Source organism: Sus scrofa, chromosome 1 (assembly GCF_054392235.1).
Source record: "Sus scrofa isolate SSC_HxYL_T2T_F1_AM1 chromosome 1, Sscrofa_HxYL_maternal_Yorkshire_Landrace_v2.0, whole genome shotgun sequence".
Classification (NCBI taxonomy): domain Eukaryota; kingdom Metazoa; phylum Chordata; class Mammalia; order Artiodactyla; family Suidae; genus Sus; species Sus scrofa.
This window is the reverse complement of record NC_139383.1, coordinates 267,861,924-267,884,354: the sequence shown is the minus strand read 5'-3', so window position 1 is coordinate 267,884,354 and position 22,431 is coordinate 267,861,924. Positions and strand designations below refer to the sequence as shown.

The following is a 22,431-nucleotide window of genomic DNA, read 5'->3' as shown; positions in this document are numbered from 1 at the left end:
TAACAACTTTATTACATTCATGATAAGTAATCATTCATAATCATTATCCTGCTTCCATTTAGAGATTATGCAAGTTCAGAGCTTTGTCAGTGCTCTTTAATTATCAAATGTATGTATATGGGTGGGCACATAGGTGGTTCTGGCATTATTTTAAGCACACTACAAATGATCCTTATGCTATCCTTTATTGAGGTAGATGTTAATACATCCCTATTTTACATATTTAGGAAATGAAGCATGGAGAATTGAAGTCACTTCTATCACTCTGCTTATTGATAACCCTAAGATTTGAACCCAGAGGTCTGGTCCCGGAAATCATATTCTTTTTTTTTTTTTTTTTTGTCTTTTTTTTTGCTATTTCTTGGGCCACTTCCGCGGCATATGGAGGTTCCCAGGCTAGGGGTCGAATCGGAGCTGTAGCCACCAGCCTATGCCAGAGCCACAGCAACGCAGGATCCGAGCCGCGTCTGCGACCTACACCACAGCTCACGGCAACACCGGATTGTTAACCCACTGAACAAGGGCAGGGATCGAACCTGCAACCTCATGGTTCCTAGTTGGATTCATTAACCACTGCGCCATGACGGGAACTCCAAGAAATCATATTCTTAAGCTCCATGGTCTGCTGTCCCTCCAGCATATGTAACATCCTTTGCTGAGTTAAGGGATCAAGACCTCCTAGAGCCCACCTTCTCAGGATGGAAGTATGGCTACAAGGAACCTGGTAGATATCTCAGTTTTCATAACTTCCTCAGCTCAAAGGCAAAGTATGGGTCTAGACTAATCATGTCCCCTCCTGTCCTCTGACCTTTCCTTCCCTGCCCCCACCCACAGGCCCCATCACAGAAGCCCCACCAGCTGGAGAGACTACCTCCTAAGGGAAAGTGGGCGTAGTGGAAAAATGAGGTCACCAGTGGCCACAGAAGGGAAATGTTGCAGTCCTTTACTCAGGAACTCGCCATTAGCTGAAGCTAGCATTTAGCAACATAAACTCCACAATCTTGGACAAATCCTCTACTTGAAACCGTCCCACCCGCCTCTCATCCCCAGATGTTCTCACCACAGGGGAGAGGAGTGACTATCTGTCAAAAGACAGCAGGCCTTAGAAGATAGGTCTTGCCTATTGGGTGGGGCTGGGATCCTTGGCTAAAAGCTTCCCTTAGGAAAAGTGTGTGAGCTCCATCCAGGTTTCCCCTTCCAGGACTGAGCAGGCCAGGAGCAACGCCTTGTAGGAGACAGGCTGAGAGGAGGAGCCGTCTCTGAAGAACTTGGATTTGTACAAGACTGAGAAGCCCTTGGCAGTTCAAGGTCACAGGGCGAGTTGCCTTGGGAAGATGACTCACAATTAGATGGATGAGGCTACTGATATGGCTGCGTCTTCTCCCTGGAGTTATAAGTGATGTTTCCTATTGCTCATAATTGGTCTGCTATTCATCACTTTCACAATTGCTATCAGCTCCATGACAGGCAGGACAAATGGTCTGGAGATAGTTTGGAACAATGTAAGCACCATCTATTGCCCTGATGACTGAGCAGGTCTACTAGGATAACATAGATCAGACATCCAAGAGCTCCTAGTCTTCCAGCCCTCAGAATTTACCCCTTGTTCATGCAACACTTACTCACATGAAGGACATTTATGGAGTGCCTACCTTGGGCCAGGCCTTGTGCAAGGAGCTGCTGATAAAATAAGGCCAAGAACTCCAAGTTCAGTGGAGAGGATAGTCATGCAAAGAAATAACTATAAAATAATGTAGTTCAGTAGTAGCAGATGTGTTGTCCAAGGTGCAGTGGGGGCCTTTGGTTCTTTTGGGAAATCAGAAAAGCATTTCCAGAGAAGATTGCAGTTGTAGTGGGCCTTAAATAGTGAGTATGAGTTGATCAAAAGTCAAACAGAGTAAAGACATTGTAAGCTGACGGAAACCATGCACAAAGACACAGTTTGTGCACAGGCATCAGTTTGTTGCCTGCCTGGTCCATGGCACGTGGTTTAATGTAGATGCTTTGTAGGACTGGTGTAGATTATAGCTGCAGGCTATGAGGGTAAAGAGATTTTTGGCATCACTATGTGAAGGGCCCTGTGTGCCAGGCTAAGAAACAGAATATTTATGCTTGTCTTAGTCATGGTCATTTTATTAGAAAGAGAAACCACTAAAGTTAAATAAAAAATGGAGAAATTATTAAAACGATATAGTTATTTGTCATGTAGCTCAAGGACAGAGAGCACAGTTGACGTACCAGCATCCAGAAAGCCACTCTCAGCAGTGATTCTGGAGCCTGGCATCTCTCTTCCTCTCTGTACTTGAGCCCTCTCTCCTTTCCCCTCCCTTCATCTCCCCCTCTCTTCCTCTCCCTCACCCTTCCTTGTTTCCTTGCATGTATCTCACAGTGACAAGCCCAGTCTAGCCAGGTCTAGCTTTGCATCTCATACCAGTTCAAGTATTCAGAGAGACCAGTGAACATCTCAATCTAAATTCCCCAGGGGAAAAATGTGATTGTTCCGGTTTGGACCAATTTTGGCCTTACTACCCTTGGCCAAAGCAAAAGGGTTATTTAGTTCAGATCTACGCACCAAACCCATCCCTTGTGTCTGATACCTGAAGGGTATCTATTAAAATCCTATAGGGTTTTAGTCTCAAACTAGAGTCCCTTAATTCAGGGGACTCTAATTCGCAACTTGCCCTGTGACCTTGAACTGCCAAAGGCTTCTCAGTCTTTTCAAATCCTCTCTGATATGCCAGGATATATCTAAAGCCCCAGGATAAAGAGATCAGAGATTCTTGTACCTAAGAACTGCCCTGGAGTGTTGTCAATCACAGGTTCTAGAGCACCTCTCCCCAAGATTCCAATTCAAGGGGTCTGAGTTCGGCCTGGGAATCCGAATTTCTAACAAGTGCTTCAGGTCATTATGAGGCAAGAAGTCCAGGGAATTCCATTATAAAAAACCCCACACTTTGGTAGAAACTGCATTGTTTTAATATTAAAACCAACCAAAGGATGTTGTGGAATAGAATGTGTAATTTGCATAAATATTTAAGAAGGAGACTTTAATTTCTCACTTGTCTCTTCTGATATTTAAGACTCTGTACAAAATGCTCATAAAGCCCTTCTGTATTTTACTGGGGAGTGTGGAAGGTTTCTAAGGTAGGCTGGTCTCAGGAGTAAATTTAGCATCTGGTAGGAGGGTGGCAGAGGTTAACAGCACAGAATTACACTGAGGCCCTGGGAAGAGGAGAAATCTTCCAAGCTAAGGCCAATAAGAGGCAAAGGGACAGAGATATGACAGGATTAGCATTCTTAACATTAATTAATTTATGGTAGACCAATTGCCTAATCAATTACTGAGCCCCTAGTCTCTGTCAAGCCATAGGGATTAAATGGTGAGTAGAGTAGACAGGGCTACAGCCCCAATTTGTACACAGTCTATTAGGACGGATGGACAAGCAAAGAAATAGACAATGAAATACAACACATTAAAACAGATTTTATGATGGGGAAGGTGAGAGAGACGCATTACAAAGGAAGGAGTCTATCCTAGTTGTCGGGGCCCTGGGGAAGGCTTCTTGCAAGAGGCTGTCTCCATGCTAAGAGCTGATTGATCATTCAGTGGGGAAATCATTGGATTGGGGGAGAGTGTCCCAAGGAGAGAAAATAGCATATATAAGCCGAGAGGTGAGAAAGCATAGCTGGAAAAGAGAGTGAAAGCTTGGTGGCCGGAGGTGATGCTGAAGGGAGACACAGATTTGGGGTGGGGGTGTGCTGACGGCACAAAACCATCCCAATGACCCATAGTCATTGGAATGTGGCAGAATCCGTGGTCAGGGAGGGCAGTCATGGTGCCCGGGCCTGGTCTAGAGACTAGAGCAGCACCTGAGCTTGATTCCTGGGAAGAGTCAGCAGGAGCTGGGCCAATGTTGGTGGGAGCCACACATACTTCTTGCACTCATGGTGTTGCCAGAATTTCAGGGCCTCCAGAATGGTGACATCAAAACCCTTATTGTATAGATGAGATATCCAGAAAAGGAGACTGACTCGGCTGAATTTGCATAGTTACTGACAGAGCTGGGATGAGCTTTCTTTCCTGAGTAAGCTCTAGGCTGGTGAGGCGGGGGGACTTTGTGTCCAGCTCAGAATGCACATTACCATAACATGAAGAAGACAGTCTGCAGAATGCCAGATCCCCAGATGTCACACAGAGAACCTAAAACCTTCCATGGACAAATAGGTTTGAGAAATGCTGCATTTTACATGTTACCTTCTTAGGGCTTCCAAGTGACCATTAGCCTATGAATGGCTCTGGAAAATTTTGTGTAGAACGATCTATTTGGTTTTGTTTGATCTAGTGTTTTCCAAATGCATTTGACCACAGAGACAACCTCTTCTACCAACCCCGTTTTTTTTTTTTTTTTTTTAATTCAAAGTCAGTTAATATCCTATTGAACTCATGTCCCTGGAAATATACTTTGGAGTGTTGTTCTGGCCAGTAAGGACTTGGGACTGATGAAGATAAGGTTAATTGGTCACCCTGTCCCCTCCTCAGATGATGCGTGCCCCTCAACTCCCACTTTCTTCAGTATTTGGTATTTAGGAAAAATATGTCAGTATGTAAGAAAAATAGTGTCTTTGGTACTTAGGAAAAATACATCCAAAGAGTTTAGTCTTTGGGATCAGCCCCATGTTTGAATCCTAATCCTGAGTCACCCTAGATATGTGACATTGTTCAAGTCACCTGACTGCATGAGCCCCGCATCTTTAAAGTCTGAGGTTTTTCAGAGATTGCATGATGAGGCAACCTAATACACAGGTTTATTATAAGGATTACACTAGCTTATAGTGGTGAACCATTTGGGCTTTGGAACTGGAGGCACTTAAGTCTGAATTTTTGCTAAGTATTGGTGATGTGACACAGGAAAAGAACCCAGACTCCCTGGGGCCTCAGGCTCACCTTCTGTATAATGGGGGTGATAGAGGTATCCGATTCACGGCATTGCTGTGCAAATGAAGTGACTCCTTGTGGTGAGCACTGAGCACTGTATCTGGCATAGGCAAGTTCAGAAATGCTCACTGTTCTTTTTAATGCTTTGAAACCCAGGACTTCATCCTCTGCTTGAGATGGATGGGAGCTAAAACACTGAGTGAACTGACAAGAGAAATAGCTCCTTGCCTGGGGATTGTATAACCCTATCATCTTGTCTCTGTACATCTTGGGAAACAGCTGACAAAGCCCCATATAGGAGCATCTCAGGGGGCTGTATATTTATTTCTCTAATATTTTTTCATTAGCAGGGGTAAGTGTGGCAAGAAGGGGTTTGGCTGACTCTAAATGTCTTCCCCCTGTCACCCACATTAACAAGCTGTTCTCATCATTCAGGTGAGAATGGCTTGAAAAGTGAAGTTTATCCTGACACGGGAAATTAGGTGTCGTCCCCGTGATTTGTGGAGCCACAGATTGAGCTGCACAATTTCTTGTGTAGGAAATGGACCCTTACCCATTAGTATTCCTTTTCTGTGTGGCCTTGTCAAAGGGGGCACCTGACACAGAGGCTAAAAACGAGGGGTGGGGTAGGGGATGCCAGGGTTCAAATTTAGAGATATTCTGCTGCATTCAGTCTGGGAGACCTGGGATGGTATCTTTTTTTTTTTTAATTATACTTTATTGAAGCATAGTTGACTTACAATGTTGTGTTCATTTATGCTGTACAGCACAGTGATTCAGCCACACAGATATAAATATCCATTCCCATAAGGATTATCACAGAGCGTTGAGTGGACTTCCCTGTCCTATACAGCAGGTCTCCGTTGATCATTCATTCCTTATGCAAAAATGTGCCTTTGCCATTCCCAAACCCCCAGTCCATCCTTTCCCCCACACATCCTATCCCCTTTGGTAACCATACATTTGGTTGCAAAGTCTGCAAGTCTGTCTGTTTTGTAAATAAGTTCATTTGTATCATTTTTCAGATTCCACATATGTGATATTACATGTTTGTCTGACAACTTCACTCCGTATGATAACCTTTAGATCCAACCAATTTGTTCACTGTAAATGGCATTATTTCATTCTGTTCTATGGTTTAGTAATAGTCCATTGTATATATAGGCCACATCTTCCTTATCCATTCTTCTGTCCATGGACATTTAGGTTGCTTCCAAGTCTTGGCTATTGTACATAGTGCTACATAGTGAATATTGGGGTGCATCTCTTCTCTGACCCTACACTTGCTCATCTGTAAGGATTACTGGGAACAGTAGAGCTGCCATATCCACAGGTTGTTAGGAGCCTTGTAGGAGCTAACAGACAGATGCCCCAGGGCAAGACCAAGAATAAAGAAATGTGTAGCAGGTAACAGGTGTCTCTTTCTTCATCCCACTCCTCCCTTTCCTCAAAACCCACCAATGGCATGTTCATCATCTGTGGGGCCTCTTCTACAGAGAGTGTGTTAACTGGCAAGTTCTTAGAATAGACTTTATTTTTTTAGAGCAGTTTTAGATTTCCAGAAATGCCCAGTGTAAAGTTCAAAGAGACCCCACGTACTCCCTGTGCCTCCCCCACAGAGTGCCCCCCATCATCATCCCACATCACAGTAGTGCATTTGTTACAGTTACAGTACAGTTACAGTACAGTTACAGTTACAGTAGTGCATTTGTTACAGTAGTGCATTTGTTACAGTTGAGGAACTGACACTGACACATCCTTATCACCCAGAGTCCACAGTTTACACGAAAGCTCGTTCCCAGTGTACATTCTGTGAGTGTTGACAAGTGACAGGTGTATCACAATATATCCACAATGACAGTGTGACACAGAAGAGGTTGACTGCCCTAAAATCCTTTGTGCTCCCCCTGTTTATCTTCTCCTCCCCTGGAACTGCTGCTAACCACTAAACCTTTTCCTGTACCCATAGTTTTGTCTACTGACAGGAATTTTTAAAGGAGCCCAGGCAGTCTATCTAGGATAGGAAGTTTTCAAGGGCGTGGCAAAATTTTAGAAGTTTTGAGAAAAAGCAAAATTCAGAGCACAAATCAGAACATGATTAGAACCCAACGTATGTCCAAGTTGAAGAAAATGTGGGTGACACCATGGCCCAGACGGGGCAGATGATTTACTGAGGTCACACAGCAAGGTAGCAGAGTTCCCTGGGATTCTCCTGTCTGAGATACTCTACTTTCTTTATATCCTCTTCCCCTGAGTCTTTATTCATTTCTGTGGCTTCTATTACATTGAACCATATAAAGCTGCTGACATTTAACTTAAATGTAAATGGCAGTTTCATGGGTCCATTCCCATGAAAAATCTCAATATATGCTAAAAGTGGGGGAAATCAGGAACACAAATAACATTTTTTAAAAATGGATTGTCTCCATCAGATTGTGTGTTTGGAAGCTTTCCATTTCACACCATAGGCTCTAGAGCCATACTTCCTAGATTCAAATCCTGGCTATGCCACTGACTAACCTTAGGATCTTAGGCACAGATGTAAAATGAACCATAACCGTGCCTACCTCACAGGTCGTTGGGGAAGTTAACTGAGTGAATATATCTAAATGACTTAGGGTTGTTGTGAAGAGTAGCACATGTAAAGCATTTAGAATAGTGTTTGGCTTGTTGTGAGCATTCAATAAGTGTTAAGTGCTATTCCTAATATCCTCTCTTTTAGTGAGAATATTGTTCATGATGGTAGGGTCAAATGACCTGAGGTCTACTGCTTTTTAGCTGAGTGACTTGGTTTTTTGTTTTCAAGGCCACACCCAAGGCATATGGAGTTCCCACGCTACAGGTTGAATTAGAGTTATAGCTGCTGGCTTACGCCACAGCCACAGCAACGCGGGATCCAAGCCACATCTGTGACCTACTCTGCAGCTCACTGCAAAGCTGAATCCTTAACCCACTGAACAAGGCCAGGGATTGACCCTGCATCCTTATGGATGCTGGTCAGATTGGTTTCTGCTGAGCCCTGACGGGAACTTCAACTGAGTGACTTTGAACAGGTTATTTCACTCTTTAAACTTCAGTTCCCTCTTGTGTAAAACAGGGAGAGTAACAGCATACTCTGCCTCATAAGACTATTGATAGGATTGAATGAGATAATATGTATTAAAACGCTTATCACACTCTCAGTAACTGTCACTACTATGTTTGTTTCCTAACAGCATAACCAGTTAGTTAGTGGCTTGAACCCAGTTCTAAAGGCAGGCAGCCTTCTATAGTGAATGTTAGTTGACAAAAAAAAAACCAGTTTCTGTCAGATTCTTGTGGTATAAACTTGAACAGGTCTGTTTTCCTTTTTTGGGCCTCTTGGTCTATGCAGACTTGTGGGGGCCAGTGTCACCTTTCAGGACTCTTTCAGATCTGGAACACTGAGTATGTGTGTATGCACTTCAGATCCCTCTGGCTTCTGGAATATGTATGTAGTATAAGGTTTCTGTTCAGTTGCTCCCTAGTCACTTCCTCTTCTAAGTAATCTTTTCAGTATTATTCAGAGGTGAACTACCTGCTATTCCAGTTATCTATTGCTATATAATTCCCAAAAGTGGTGGCTTAAAACAATGATCATTTTATTCTTGTCTTGTATGGTTTGGATGGTTGACTGGGCTAAGATTGGTAGTTCTTGGTTCTCTCATGTGGCTGTAGTCAGCAAGTGTCTATGGCTCACCCATTTGGCATATGACCCTGACTATTGGCTGGGACCTCAATTGGGTCTGTTGGCTGGAACACATACCTCTGGGCTCTCCGTGTGGTCTGGGTTTCCACACAGGATAATGGTTGGGTTCCAAGAGTGAGCACCCAAAGAGAAATGATGTGGAAGCTGCCAGTTTCCTAAGGACTGGGCCCAGAAATTGAACCAGCAGTACCTACTTTAGTCAAGCAATTATAGAGCCCAGACTCCAGGGGAAAGAACCTGTATCTCACCTCATGATGGAGGGAAATATCAAAGATATAGGGTCATGTTTTAAAGTCACCACAACAGCCTTTCTGCTCTGTTTGGGAATAAGAAGACCTAAATCAACTAAATTACCCGCTTCTTTTCCCCAATGTGTTCTCACATATGCTGCTTAATTATGCAATCATTGGTTTGTAACAAGATGACCAGTTAATCTCCCCACTGTCAGGACACAGAAGCATTACTTGTTTTTACCCCAAAGAATGGGGTTTCAGCCCATGGTCTCCAGCTCCTACAACTACCAGGGCAATGAGTGATTGGCATCTCCTGGAGCCCCTTCTAAGGGGTGTGCTGATGACTGAATGGCAGGTGGCTCAGGTAGGTTCTATCCAAGAGGTCCAGGCTAGGCAACAAATCACTATTTCTGCCTCTGCACAAGCACTGCTCTGCTATCTTCTTCAGTCCTTCCTATGTTGATCCATCCTAGTTTCTCCTGACCAATCAAAAATGGTCATCCTGGGATCAGGAATTAGTCTTCTTGTAAAGCTAGGATGTCAACCACTGTCCCTTCCTCCTATCCTCTCCAGGGACCTAGGAGCACCTTATTTTATACCCAAGTACTTCCTGAGTAGATATTCATGTACTCTCTTCCAAGCAGTAATCCCTAACATTTCCAAAAGGGATTCCAATTCCATACCCCACCTCAACCCCCTTTAAGTGGCTTCAAGGAAATTTAGTCCTGTTAAGGTGACCACCTGAATTTTTGTGATCTCTTCAGCTGAAAAAGATAAACAACAGCAAGCATATAAGTTTATCCTTTGTCTGAGGAGCTTATTACATGTCTATGAAATTTAACATTTTTGGCACTCTTTTGTTGCCAAAACCATAACTGTTGACTCTTTTGCTCAGAGCTATAGAGAGAGAGATGAGTAAAATATTTTACCTTGACCTGAAGGAGTGCCTGGTCTGATAAGCAAGAAGTTCACATAAACATGCAAATTGCAAGGGAATGTTAAATGTGTAAAAGTTGAATGAGGAGAGAGAGAAACAAAATCTCTCAAGTGTGGTAGGGTCCTGGTGGACAAAGAGTTTCCTGGATTTCATAAAGTAAACTTAATTGGGGAAAAGGCATTTTAGAGATGGGATTAAGAGGGAGAAATAGAAGGACTGGAGCTTACTTCTCTCATACAAACAACAAAATTACAACCAAATGCTGAACAACCTTCAACCAAATGGACTGGAAACTTTCAAAAAGATATCCTACTCCAGAAGACAAAGAGAGGGCCACATCAAGATGGTAGGAGGGGCAATTGTGTGATATAAGCAATCCCATACCCACTGGGTGGGCAGCCCACAAACTGGAAAGTAACTGTATCACAGAGACTCACCTATAGGAGTGAGAGTTCTGAGCCCCACGTCAGGTCCCCATGCCTGGGGATCTGACATTAGGAGAAAGAGCCTCCAGAGCATCTGGCATTGAAGGCCAGTTGGGCTTGTGTGCAGGAGCTCCACAGGACTGGTGGAAATGGAGACCCTATTCTTGGAAGGCACACACAGGCTTTCATGTGCACTGGGTCCCAGGGGAAAGCAGAGGCTCTGTAAGAATCTTGGTTGGACCTGAGTGCATTTCTTTGAGGATCTCCTGGGAAAACAGGGGGTGACTGTTGCTCATTGTGGGGGAAGGACATTGGAGGCAAAGCTCTTGGGAATATTCATCAGTGTGCTTTCCTCTAGAGGTGGCCATTTTGGGAAAATGTTGCCCCACCCATCAGCGCTGATAAGCCCCAGGCCAAACAATGATCCAGGTGGGATCACAGCCCCACCCATCAGTATACAGGCTGCCTAAAGACCCCCCAGGCACACATCTAATCTCACCCAGAGACAAAGCCCCACCTACCAGTGGGCAGGCACCAGTCCCTCCCATCGAGAAGCCTACAGCAAGCCCTCTTACCAACTTTAGCCACAAGTGGGGCAGACATCAGAAGAGAGGCTACAATTCTATTATCTGCAAAAAGAAGACCACACCAAAAACCTATAAAAATGAAAAGGCAGAGAACTATAACTCAGATAAGGGACCAGGAAAAAACTCCATAAAAACAGCTAAGTGATCTGGAGATTATCATCCTCCCAGAAAAAAAACTTTAGACTGATGATGCTGAAGATGATGCAAGACATTGGAAATAAATTGGAGGCGAAGATTGAAAATTTGTAACAAACATTAAGCAAAGAAATACAAGATTTAAAACTTAAGCAAGTAGAGATGCAAAATGCAGTAACTGAAATAAAAAGTTCATTGGACACAAGCAACAGCAGAATACAGGAGCCAAAAGAGCAAATAAGTGAGGTGGAGAACAGACTAGTGAAAATCATTGATGCAGAACAGAAAAGAGAAAAAAGATTGAAAAGAGTTGAAGACAGTCTCAGAGAACTCTGGGACAATGTTAAATGCACCAACATCTGTATTATAGGGGTGCTGGAAGGAGAAGAGAGAGAGAAAGGAACAGAAAAAGTATTCAAAGAGATAATAGCCAGAAATTTCCCTAACATGGAAAATGAACCACTCACTCAAATCCGAGGAAGCACAATGAGTGCCATATAAAATAAACCCAAGGAGGAACACCCCAAAACACATTAATCCAACTGAACAAAATTAAAGTCAAAGAGAAAATAATGAAAGCAGCTAGGGAAAGAAACAATATGCAAGGGAACCTCAATAAGGTTATCAGCAGATTTTTCAGCAGAAACTGCAGGTCAGAAGGGAGTGGCATGATATACTTAATGTGATGAAAGGAAAAAAAAACACCCAACCAAGATTACTTTACCCAGCGAGGCTCTCATTCCGATTTGAAGGAGAAATCAAAAGCTTCATAGATAAGCAAAAACTAAGAGAATTTAGCAACACTAAACCAGCTTAACAACAGATACTAAAGCAACCTCTCTAGGCAGAAAAGAAAAGGCCACAACTAGAATCAAAAATACCACAAATGACAAGGCTCACAAGTAAAGGTATATATTCAGTAAAGGTAGGAAATCATCCATGCACAAATATGCTACCCAAATCAGAAATCATGAGAAGGAGTGTACAAACGCAGGACACTGGAGATGCACTTGCAATTAAGAGACCAACAACTTAAAACAATTTTGTGTGTGTGTGTGTGTGTGTGTGTGTGTGTGTATAGGCTCCTATATCAAAACTTTAGGGCAACTGCAAGCCAAAAATCTGCAATTGATACACAGACATACTTAGAAAAATCAAATCAAATACAACTGTAAATGTAGTCATCAAACCACAAGAGAAGAGAACAAGAGAAGAAAAGAAGAATAAAGAGCAACAAAAACAAATCTAAAACAGTTAACAAAATGGCAATAAGAACATACATAACAATAATTACCTTAAATGTAAATGGACCAAATGCCCCAACCAAAAGACATAGACTGGCTGAACGGATACAAAAACAAGATCCATATATATGCCATCTTCAAGAGACCCACTTCACTTCTAGGGACACATACAAATTGAAAGTGAGAGGATAGAAGAAAATATACCATGCAAATGGGAATCAAAAGAAAGCTGGAGTAGCAATACTCATAGCAGACCAAATAGGCCTTACAATAAATAATATAAGAGACAAGGAAGGCAGTTCCTGTTGTGGCACAGTGGTTAACGAATCCAACTAGAAACTGAGGTGGTGGGTTCAATCCCTGGCCTTGCTCAGTGGGTTAAGGATCCAGTGTTTCCATGAGCTGTGGTGTAGGTTGTAGATGTGGCTTGGATCCCATGTTGCTGTGGCATAGGCCGGCAGCTACAGCTCCGATTAGACCTGGGAACCTCCGTATGCCATGAAAGTGGCCCAAGAAATGGCAAAAAGACAAAAAAAAAAAAATAGACAAGGAAGGACATTACATAATGACCAAAGGATCAATCCAAGAAGAAGATATAACAATTGTAAATATATATGCACCTAACATAGGGTCACCTCAATATATAAGGTAACTGCTAACAACCTTAACAGGAGAAATTGACAATAACACAATAAGCAGGGGACTTTAACACCCCACTTACAGCAATGGACAGATCATCCAGATAGAACATCAACAAGGAAACACAGGCCCTAAATGAAGCATTAGACCAAATGGACTTAATAGATTTTTACAGAACCATCCATCCGAAAGCAGCAGAATACACATTCTTCTCAAGTGCACATGGAACATTTTCTAAGATTGAACACATTATGGGCCACAAATCAAGCCTCAGTAACTTTAAGAAAATCGAAATCATATCAAGCATCTTTTCTGACCACAATGCAATATGACTGGAAATCAACAACAAGGAAAAAAAATTGCAAAAAACACAAATGCATGGAGACTAAACAACATGCTACTAAACAACCAGTGGATCACTGAAGAAATCAAAGAGGAAATTAAAAAAATACCTAGAAGTAAATGACAGCAAACATACAACACTCCAAAACCTATGGGATGCAGAAAAAACAGTTCTAAGAGGGAAGTTTATAGCAATACAGGCCTACCTCAGAAAACAAGAAAAAGCTCAAATAAACAACCTAACTTTGCATATAAAGCAGCTGTAGAGAGAAGAACAGACAAGACCTAAAGTTAGCAGAAAAATGAAGTCATAAAGATCAGAGTGGAAATCAATGAAATAAAATAGAAATGAAGAAAACCATAGAAAAGATCAATGAAACTAAAAGCTGGTTTAGTTTGAAATAAAACTAAAAGATCTTTGACAAGATCATCAAAATTGATAAACCCTTAGCCAGACTCATCAAGAAAAAAGGAAGACTTAAATCAATAAAATTAGAAATGAAAAAGGAGAAGTTGCAGTGGACATCACAGAAATACAAAGGATCATAAGAGACTACTATATGCAACTATATGCCAATAAAATGGACAACCTAGAAGAAATGGACAAATTCTTAGAAAAGTGCAATCTTCCACGACTAAACCAAGATGGAATAGAAAAGATGAATAGACCAATCACAAGTAATGAAATAGCAACTGTGATTAAAAAATTTCCAACAAACGAAAGTCCAGGACCAGATGGCTTCACAGGCAAAGTCTATCAAATATTTAGAGAAGAGCTAATACCTATCCTTCTGAAACTATTCCAAAAAATTCCAGAAGAAGGAACACTCCCAGACTCATTCTATGAGGCCACCATCACCCTGATACCAAAACCAGACAAAGATACCACAAAAAAAGAAAACTACAGGCCAATATCACTGATGAACATGGATGCAAAAATCCAAAACAAAATACTAGCAAACCAAATCCAACAGTACATTAAAAGGATTGTATATCACGATCAAGTGGGATTTATCCCAGGGATGTAAGCATTATTCAACATCCACAAATCAATCAGTGTGATACACCACATTAACAAACTGAAGAATAAAATCCATATGATCCTCTCAATAGATGCAGAAAAAGCCTTTGACAAAATCCAACAGCCATTTCTGATAAAAACCCTTCAGAAAGTAGGCATAGCGGGAACCTACCGCAGCATAATAAAGGCCATACATGACAAACCCAGAGCTAACATCATTCTCAATGGTGAAAAGCTGTAAGAATTCCCACTGAGATCAGGAACAGGACAAAGATGTCCACTCTCGCCACTACTCTTCAACATAGTTTTGGAAGTCCTAGCCACAGCAATCAGAGAAGAAAAAGAAATAAAAGGAATCCAAATTGTGAAGGAAGAATTAAAACTATCACTGTTTGCAGATGACATGATACTATACCTAGAAAATCCTAAAGATGCTACCAGAAAACTATTAGAGCTCATCCATGAATCTGGCAAAGTCACAGGATACAAAATTAATACACAGTAACTGACTGCATTTCTATATACTAACAGTGAAAGATCAGAAAGAGAAATTAGGGAAACTGTCCCATTTACCATCACATCAAAAAGAATGAAACACTTATAAGTAAACCTACCTAAAGAGCCAAAGACCAGTACTCTTATATATAGTTATATATAAGATGCTGATGAAAGAAATCAAAGATGACACAAACAGATGGAAAGACATTTGATGCTCTTGGATTGGAAGAATCAATATAATCAACATGACTATACTACCCAAGGCAATCTACATATTTAGTGCAATCCCTATGAAAGTACCAAGGACATTTTTCACAGAACTAGGATAAAATATTCTAAAGTTTGTTTGGAAGCACAAAAGACCCATAATAGCCAAAGCCATCCTAAAAAAGAAAAATGGAGCTAGAAGAATCAGGCTCCCTGACTTCAGACTATATTACAAAGCTATGATCATCAAAACCATATGGTACTGGCACAAAGACAGAAATATAGATCAGGGGAACAGGATAGAAAGCCCAGAATTTTTAAACCCATGCACCTACAGCCAACTAATCTATTGACAAAGGAGGCAAGAATATACAATGGAGAAAAGACAGCCCTTTAAATAAGTGGTGGTGGGAAAACTGGACAGCCATATGTAAAAGAATGAAATTAGAATGCTTCTTAACACCATACACAAAAATAAACTCAAACTGGATTAAAGATGTAAATATAAGACCAGATACTATAAAACTCTTAGAGGAAAACAGGCCACTCTCTGACATAAACAACATCTTCTCAGATCTAACTCCTAGAGTAATGACAATAAAAACAAAAATAACAAATGGGATTTAATTAACTTAAAAGTTTCTACACAGTAAAGGAAACCCTAAAAAAAAAAAAAAGACAGCCCATAAAATGGGAGAAAATATTTGCAAATGAAGTGACTGACAAGTGATTAATCTCCCAAATTTATAAACACCTCCTGCAGCTCAATACCAAAAAAATGAACAACCCTATCAAAAAATGGGTAGAAGACCTAAAAATTCTCCAAAGAAGACATACAGATGGCCAAAAACACATGAAAAGATGTTCAACATCACTCGTTAGTAGAGAAATGCAAATCAACTACCATGAGGTACCACATTACACCGGCCAGAATGGCCATCATCAAAAAGTCTACAAACAATAAATACTGGAGAGGGTGTGGAGAAAAGGGAACCCTATTAGACTGTTGGTGGGAATGTAAATGGGTGCAACCACTGTGGAAAACAGTATGGAGGTCCCTTGGGAAACTAAAATAGAATTACCATTTGATCGAGCAATCCCACTCCTGGGCATCTATCCAGAGAAAACCCTGACTCAAAAAGATACATGCACTCCTATGTTCATTGCGAAGCTCTATGCAGTAGCCAAGACATGAAAACAACCTAAATGTCCATCGACAGAGGAATGGATAAAGAAGATGTGGCACATATACACAATGGAATATTACTCAGTCATTAAAAGGAAAGAAATAATGGCATTTGCAGCAACATGGATGGACCTAGAAATTATCATGCTAAGTGAAGTCAGTCAGACAGGGAGACACCAGCATCATATGCTATCACTTACATGTGGAATCTAAAAAAGGACACAATGAACTTCTTTGCAGAACAGATACTGACTCACAGACTTTGAAAAACTTATGGTTTCCAAAGGAGACAAGCTGGGGGGTAGGGAGATGCGCCTGGGGTTTGGGATGGAAATGCTATAAAATTGGATTGTGATGATCGTTGTACAATTATAAATGTAATAAAAAAAGAAAGGCATTTTAGACAACAACTACAGCAAGAGAAAAGCCTTGGTATGAAGCAATGTGCTGGTATGTGCTGGATCATAAAGTAGGAACAGCGGGGAGAAGATGGGAGAAGAGCCACAGGCTGAATAACAAGAGACTTTGAAAATCAGATTTAAGAAATAGAGGCCTCAACCAGAATGTGGTGGAGCTTTTGAAGGGGTCCACACAGAGGGATTGGGAAAAAGCAGTGATGTTTTTGAAAGCTGAGAAAGGATACACTGGAAAAGATTGGCACTCAAAGGCCTGTCTGGAGGCTCTGACAGTTGCCTAGAGAAGGGGCATTGCTAACCTGCACCAGGAAGACAGGTGTGGGGCCACAGAAGAGAAGCTGGTTTGAGACATGTTATGAAGGTGAGAGATGAGCCCAGAGTGACCCCCAGTTTCTGGCAGGAGGTACCGAATTGATGGAACTGTCCTTCACTGACATGAGAGATACAAGTAGTCTTAGGAAACAGCATTGCACACTCACATTTTCCTGCCTCTGTGATATCTTTTATGAACAGGTCCATTTCTTTCAGCTTTTGAACTTTTATCTCAATTTAATAAATATTGACTGACTTAGGTTACCTACTAGGTCCTGTGTTAGGCCCTAAGAGGGAACCAGGGGAGTAAAAGGTCATCTATTATTTTCTCTCTAGAAGGCTTTTTATCTCCTCAGATAAAGGGTTGACTATCAGGCACATGACCAAGCTTACTCGCACTATGAAGGTAACAAATACATCAAGCTTTGAGTGAGGACTTCAGGGCATCTTTTGGGTTATACAAACCAGAACCCTCTCAGTATCAGAAATAGCAGACTTGGTGTCAGCCTCTGAGTGTAATTGTTCAGTGTAAAAATACAGCCAGTGTACGTATAGAGCATATAATTTAATTTGTAGGACTTAGTGACATTCTATATAGATGCTCCCAAGTATTTACGTTAATGGAATACAGAGTGTTAACTTAAAGAATAAGATTCCTTAGACATGGTAAAAAAAAATTTAGGGCTGGAAGGTCCTCTTCCTTGGTATTCCCACAGCCTCCTGTGTGTGTTACTTCATAGCATTCGAACCATGTTATTTGTAATTGTGTGTGTCTCATCTTTAGACTGTAAGTCCTTTGAAGTCAGTGACTGGGTCTTGTTCATTTCCCTGCTCAGCACCTAGATGGCACAGTGGTATTGGAGGAGGAAACTCAGTTAATTACACCTTCTGAAATAAATGTTTTATGTCCTCATTTTACAGGTGGAGAAATTGAGGCTTAAAGAGAGAAATAACTTAGGCAAAGTTCAGTGAGGAAAGTAACAATAGAGTCAGGAGTACATCCTGGTTTATTTTGATTGCTTAACACTTCTGTGGCTGTTTTCTCCTCCTGCTGGTCTTGGTTTGCTAGTTAATTAGCCAGAAGTTGGAAGCTTTCACTAGTGGAAATGCAGGCCTTCATTATTAGGAAAACCAATGGCCATGCAAATGCAGCACTTAGCCCTGTATTAAGCACAAGATTTGTTTCTTAAGTCCCTTCCCTGACTTAGAAGCTAGAATTCAACAATGCTTCCAGTGCTGACTCTCAATTTCCTCTGAGAACACACAGACGCACACCACAAAAGCACGTGATAGAAGCAGAGCAGCTGAAAAGGATGTTTTGGATGAAATCTTGGCATTTATTGTTCCTGTGTGACCTGGGAAAGTCAAGGATGCCAGAATTCAGATGGACTTGAGTTCAAATCCCTCCTCCTCCACATATCTCTGAATGGGGCTAGGACATCCATCCCAAAGGGTAATTTTGAGAATTAAATGGAGGAATAGAATCATTTCATCAGAAAGTGGTTCTTTCATCTCGGACCAGCCAGCTAGCCTTTCTGGCATCTTACAGATACCACTGTATGTGCATCTGTAAAACAGATTTGAATGGACAGTTTACAGAGTCTCTTCAAGCTGTAAGGTTCTATGCTGCTCCTCCCCTGGGATCTATTTGGATTCAGCATGGAGTGTTGCAAGGGCCAGAGACATAGGGGAAGGCTAGACCTGCATTGACGCTTGCTGGCTTCTGCTGCCTTGCGAGGGCTCCCTGTTTGATGTAGGCCTTTTATCAGGGTGTGTTTGTGCTCTATCCACAGTCTGCCTGGCCACTGCTGCTGTCCCTGTATTGCTCCTCAGGGTTTGGGAAAGAGCCATTGAATGTGGAGACTCACTGGCAGGGTTTCTTCCCAAGAGCTGCTTGGATGGTGAAACTCACAAAGTCCAGAGAGATTTCCTCTTTTGTTTTTCACAAGCTCCAGTGACTATTGATTACAACACACACACACACACACACACACACACACACACACACACACAAACACATACACAAATAAGACAGGATGTTCTCTCCTTATTGGAGTCCAGGAGAGTCTCTTACCATCTGTGTCACTTTCACCCATGGCTCTGGATTTCCCCATTACGGCAATTAAGCCCTTAGCTCTAACTGTAGATGTTGTGGAATCTGAATCCAGGAGCAGTTGTACACACTAGTAAGGAGGGAACCTGCGCATGGAAGGAGAAGAGAGTCAGTCAGCATGATCTCCTGCCACCCATCCTGGTTTCTGCCCTCACGAGAGCACCCCCTCTGGTGCCAGGAGAATAGACATTTGTTCCTGACATGGGTTCTGATTTGTGCTGTATTGTGTACCAGACTAAGGCCCACATGCTTTATATGCAAACACTGAATGGGATATATTTATACTTAAAAAAAAGTTGTTGTTTATTTCAGTTTACCTGGGCATCCTGTATTTTTTTTTCTTTTTCTTTTTATGGCTACACCTGCAGCATATGGAAGTTCCTGGGCTGGGAGTCAAATCAGAGCTTCAGTTGTGGCTGGTCTACACCATAGCCACAGCAATGCCAGATCTGAGCAGCATCTGCAACCTACACCACAGCTTGAGGCAATGCCAGATCCTTAACCCACTGAGTGAGGCCAGGGATCAAACCTACTTCCTCAGGGATACTAGGGATGTCAGCTTCTTAACCCATTGAGCTGCAAGAGAAACTCCTCATCCTGTTTATTTATTGATTCTGGCAACCCTGCTTGGGGTCAACTCCACTGTCCTGCATTGTTAAATAGAAAAAAAAAAATTCCTGAGAGTTCCTGCTGTGGCACAGAGGGTTAAGAATTTGACTGAAGCAGCTCAGGTTGCAACGGAGACAGGGTTCGATCCCTGGCTTGGTGCAGTGGGTTGAAGGATCTGGCACTGCCGCAGATGTAGCTTGGGTTCAATCCCCACCCTGGAAACTGTCATATGCCCGGGTGTGGCCATAAAAGGGAGGGAGGAAGGGACGGATGGACCTATTCTTGGGTGGAGTCACAGAGATCTGGGTTGGGATTCTGCCTCCATCATTTTCTTGTTGTGTGATGCTAGGAATATTACTTCACTACTCTGATTCACCTACAAATGAAGATCTATTTCTCAGAACTGTTGTGAAAATTACATTTTTCATGCCCTTAAAGGACCTTATGCTGTATGATTAGGTGCTTCATGAACATTAGCTCTTACTAGAATTATTTTTTTTTTCTGTCTTTGTGTCACTATTCTTACTTCAGAGAAATTAGGTCATTTGTTTTTTCCCTAGAAGAGGATGTGGAAAATGACATATGGTAGGAATCCTCAGAGCCTATTTATCAGCGGTGCTGAGAGGGTAGTGTTGGAGGATTATACAATAGCATTCTTGACCTTCTCCTTCTAGATCTGTGTTCTGGGTACCTAAGGAGACATACCCCAGGCCCACTTTCTACAAACATGCTGTACTTGAGTCTTTTGAACACAGGATGGAAAAGGGACACCTGGGGAATCAGGTGTCTGTGGTAGCAGGCAGTGTGAAACTTTAAAAAGTACACAGAAAGTAAACAAATATTAAAGAAAAAAGCAGGCATGTAGAGTCTGTTGCCTGGCAAATGAATAAGAGATGAATGTTCTTAGGAATCCCTAAGTTTGAAAAAAAGCTGGCAAACATTCTGAATCCCCAGTGCCTTGAACCGTCAGTGTAAATGGAGTGACTAGAGCATAAAGCGCATCTGAGCCTGAGCCTAACGGTCAGGGTCTGCTCATTTATTCAGTAAACACTGCCTGAATAAGCATCCTCAGTCCCATGAGAATACTCATGTGACTAAGGCATGGCCTGTGCCCTTGGTGGGATCAGAGTCTGTTGGGTGAGAAGGGCAAGGAGATGCGATGATTAGGTGTGGTCCAGGGTATTGTCATATCCAGCGGAGGAGTGTGAGTCCAGGCTTAAGAAGGTCAAGGTAGGGTTCTCATAGAAAAGAACCTCTTAAGACCAAAATAGTGAATTGGCTTCCAAGGTGGGGGTGGGGTTAAGAGTATTGCAGGAGAGTGGACAGGATGTATTCACAAAAGAGACATATAGACACATTGGAATTAAATGGAACATTGACCATCATTTAGAGCAAGGGTCAACAAATAAGGGACCTCCGGACAAATCTAGCCTGTGGACTGTCTTTATAAATAAAGTTTTATTGGAACACAAACATGCCCATTTATTTAAAGTATTGTCTATGTCACTTATTTTCATGCCACCAAGGCAGAGTTAAGTAATTGTGGCAGAGACTGCCTGGCCATAAAGCCAAAAATATTTACCCTTTGGTCTTTTGCAGAAGCACTTTGCTGTATCCTGATTTAGAGCACACTTTTTATGAGTAGGAATGCACTGTTGGTGGAAATGTTAGTGGTTGCATGAGAGTGGGTGGTAGCATGCAAGGGAAAATCAGAGTAGCAATGAGAGATAAGACTAGGAAGGAGGTCAAGAGCTAGAGAAAGGCATTTAGACTTTATCCTGAGAGGTATAGGGAGCCTCTAAAGGTTTCTAAGCAGGGTTGTGAAGTGCTCGGACTTCTACAAGAGGCATTGTGGCAAGTTGTTAAAGAGGGCAGGTTCTGGAGCCAGACTACCTTGGATCAGATCCCTTGGATCAGATCCATCACTTGCTAGCTAAGAACCTCAGATAAATTACTTAGCTTCTATATGCCTCAGTTTTTCAATTTTAGAATGAGAAATAATAATAATTGTTATTGGAGTTCCCATCACGGCTCAGTAGTTAATGAACCTGACTAGCATCCACGAGGATGCAGGTTCGATCCTTGACCATGCTCGGTGGGTTAAGGATCCAGCATTGCCATGAGCTGTGGTGTAGGTCACAGACATGGCTCAGATCTGGTGTTGGTGTGGCTGTGGTATAGGCCAGCAGCTATAGCTCTAATTCAACCCCTAGTCTGGGAACCTCCATTTGCCTCTGGCGTGGCCCTAAAAAGACAAAAAAATAAAACATTTAAAAAATATTTAAAATAATTGTTATCATAGCTATTGCATGGGGTAGTGAAGATGAAAGGTTAATAAAGGTAGAGTGTCAGGCCCAGGGGAGGTTCTCAGTGGATGCTATTACTATCCTGTCTCAGCGACCATTGTGGCTGTTGGGTAGAGAGTGGCTCAGAGCAGAAGAACCTGGTGGTAGAGTGCTAAGGATTTAGGTAAGAGATGGTGTCCTGTGCCCAGGAGGGCTACCCTGAAGCTTGGCTCAGCTACCATCACGGCCACTGGAACCTTCCCTCTCCATTGTTCCACCATTATCATCATCTCTTTTGTCCTCCTGTCTCCAGGCCTTCAAGAGTGCACTGATGAGCTCCTACTGGTGCTCAGGGAAAGGGGACGTGATTGATGACTGGTGCAGGTGTGACCTCAGCGCCTTTGATGCCAGCGGGCTGCCCAACTGCAGCCCCCTCCCTCAGCCGGTGTACGTATGTATGGCCCCTCTTCCTTTGGCCACCCCTTTCCATGGACCCATCCTCCTGTCCTGCCAGCCCAGGCCATGGCTTGCTTCTGTTCCTAGGGTGCTTTACCAGATCCCTGAAGTCTCTGGGAGCCT

The 22,431-nt window shown here is 42.3% G+C and overlaps 1 protein-coding gene and 1 long non-coding RNA gene across 7 annotated transcripts in view; both read left to right on the top strand.

The window, feature by feature from the left end:
- The window catches only part of ASTN2 (astrotactin 2), a 915,666-nt gene that overhangs the window by 726,654 nt on the left and 166,581 nt on the right, over positions 1–22,431 (top strand). For all 6 annotated transcript variants that reach the window (XM_084993997.1, XM_021074505.2, XM_084993987.1 and 3 more), the window contains one exon: positions 22,166–22,299. In XM_084993997.1, the coding sequence (XP_084850123.1) occupies positions 22,166–22,299 (134 nt within the window). The remainder of the gene's footprint in view (positions 1–22,165; positions 22,300–22,431) is intronic.
- On the top strand, positions 1,974–10,913 carry LOC146407177 (uncharacterized). Its single transcript, XR_014837419.1, has 2 exons — positions 1,974–6,587; positions 6,657–10,913. It is a non-coding gene; the product is annotated as an uncharacterized LOC146407177 (long non-coding RNA).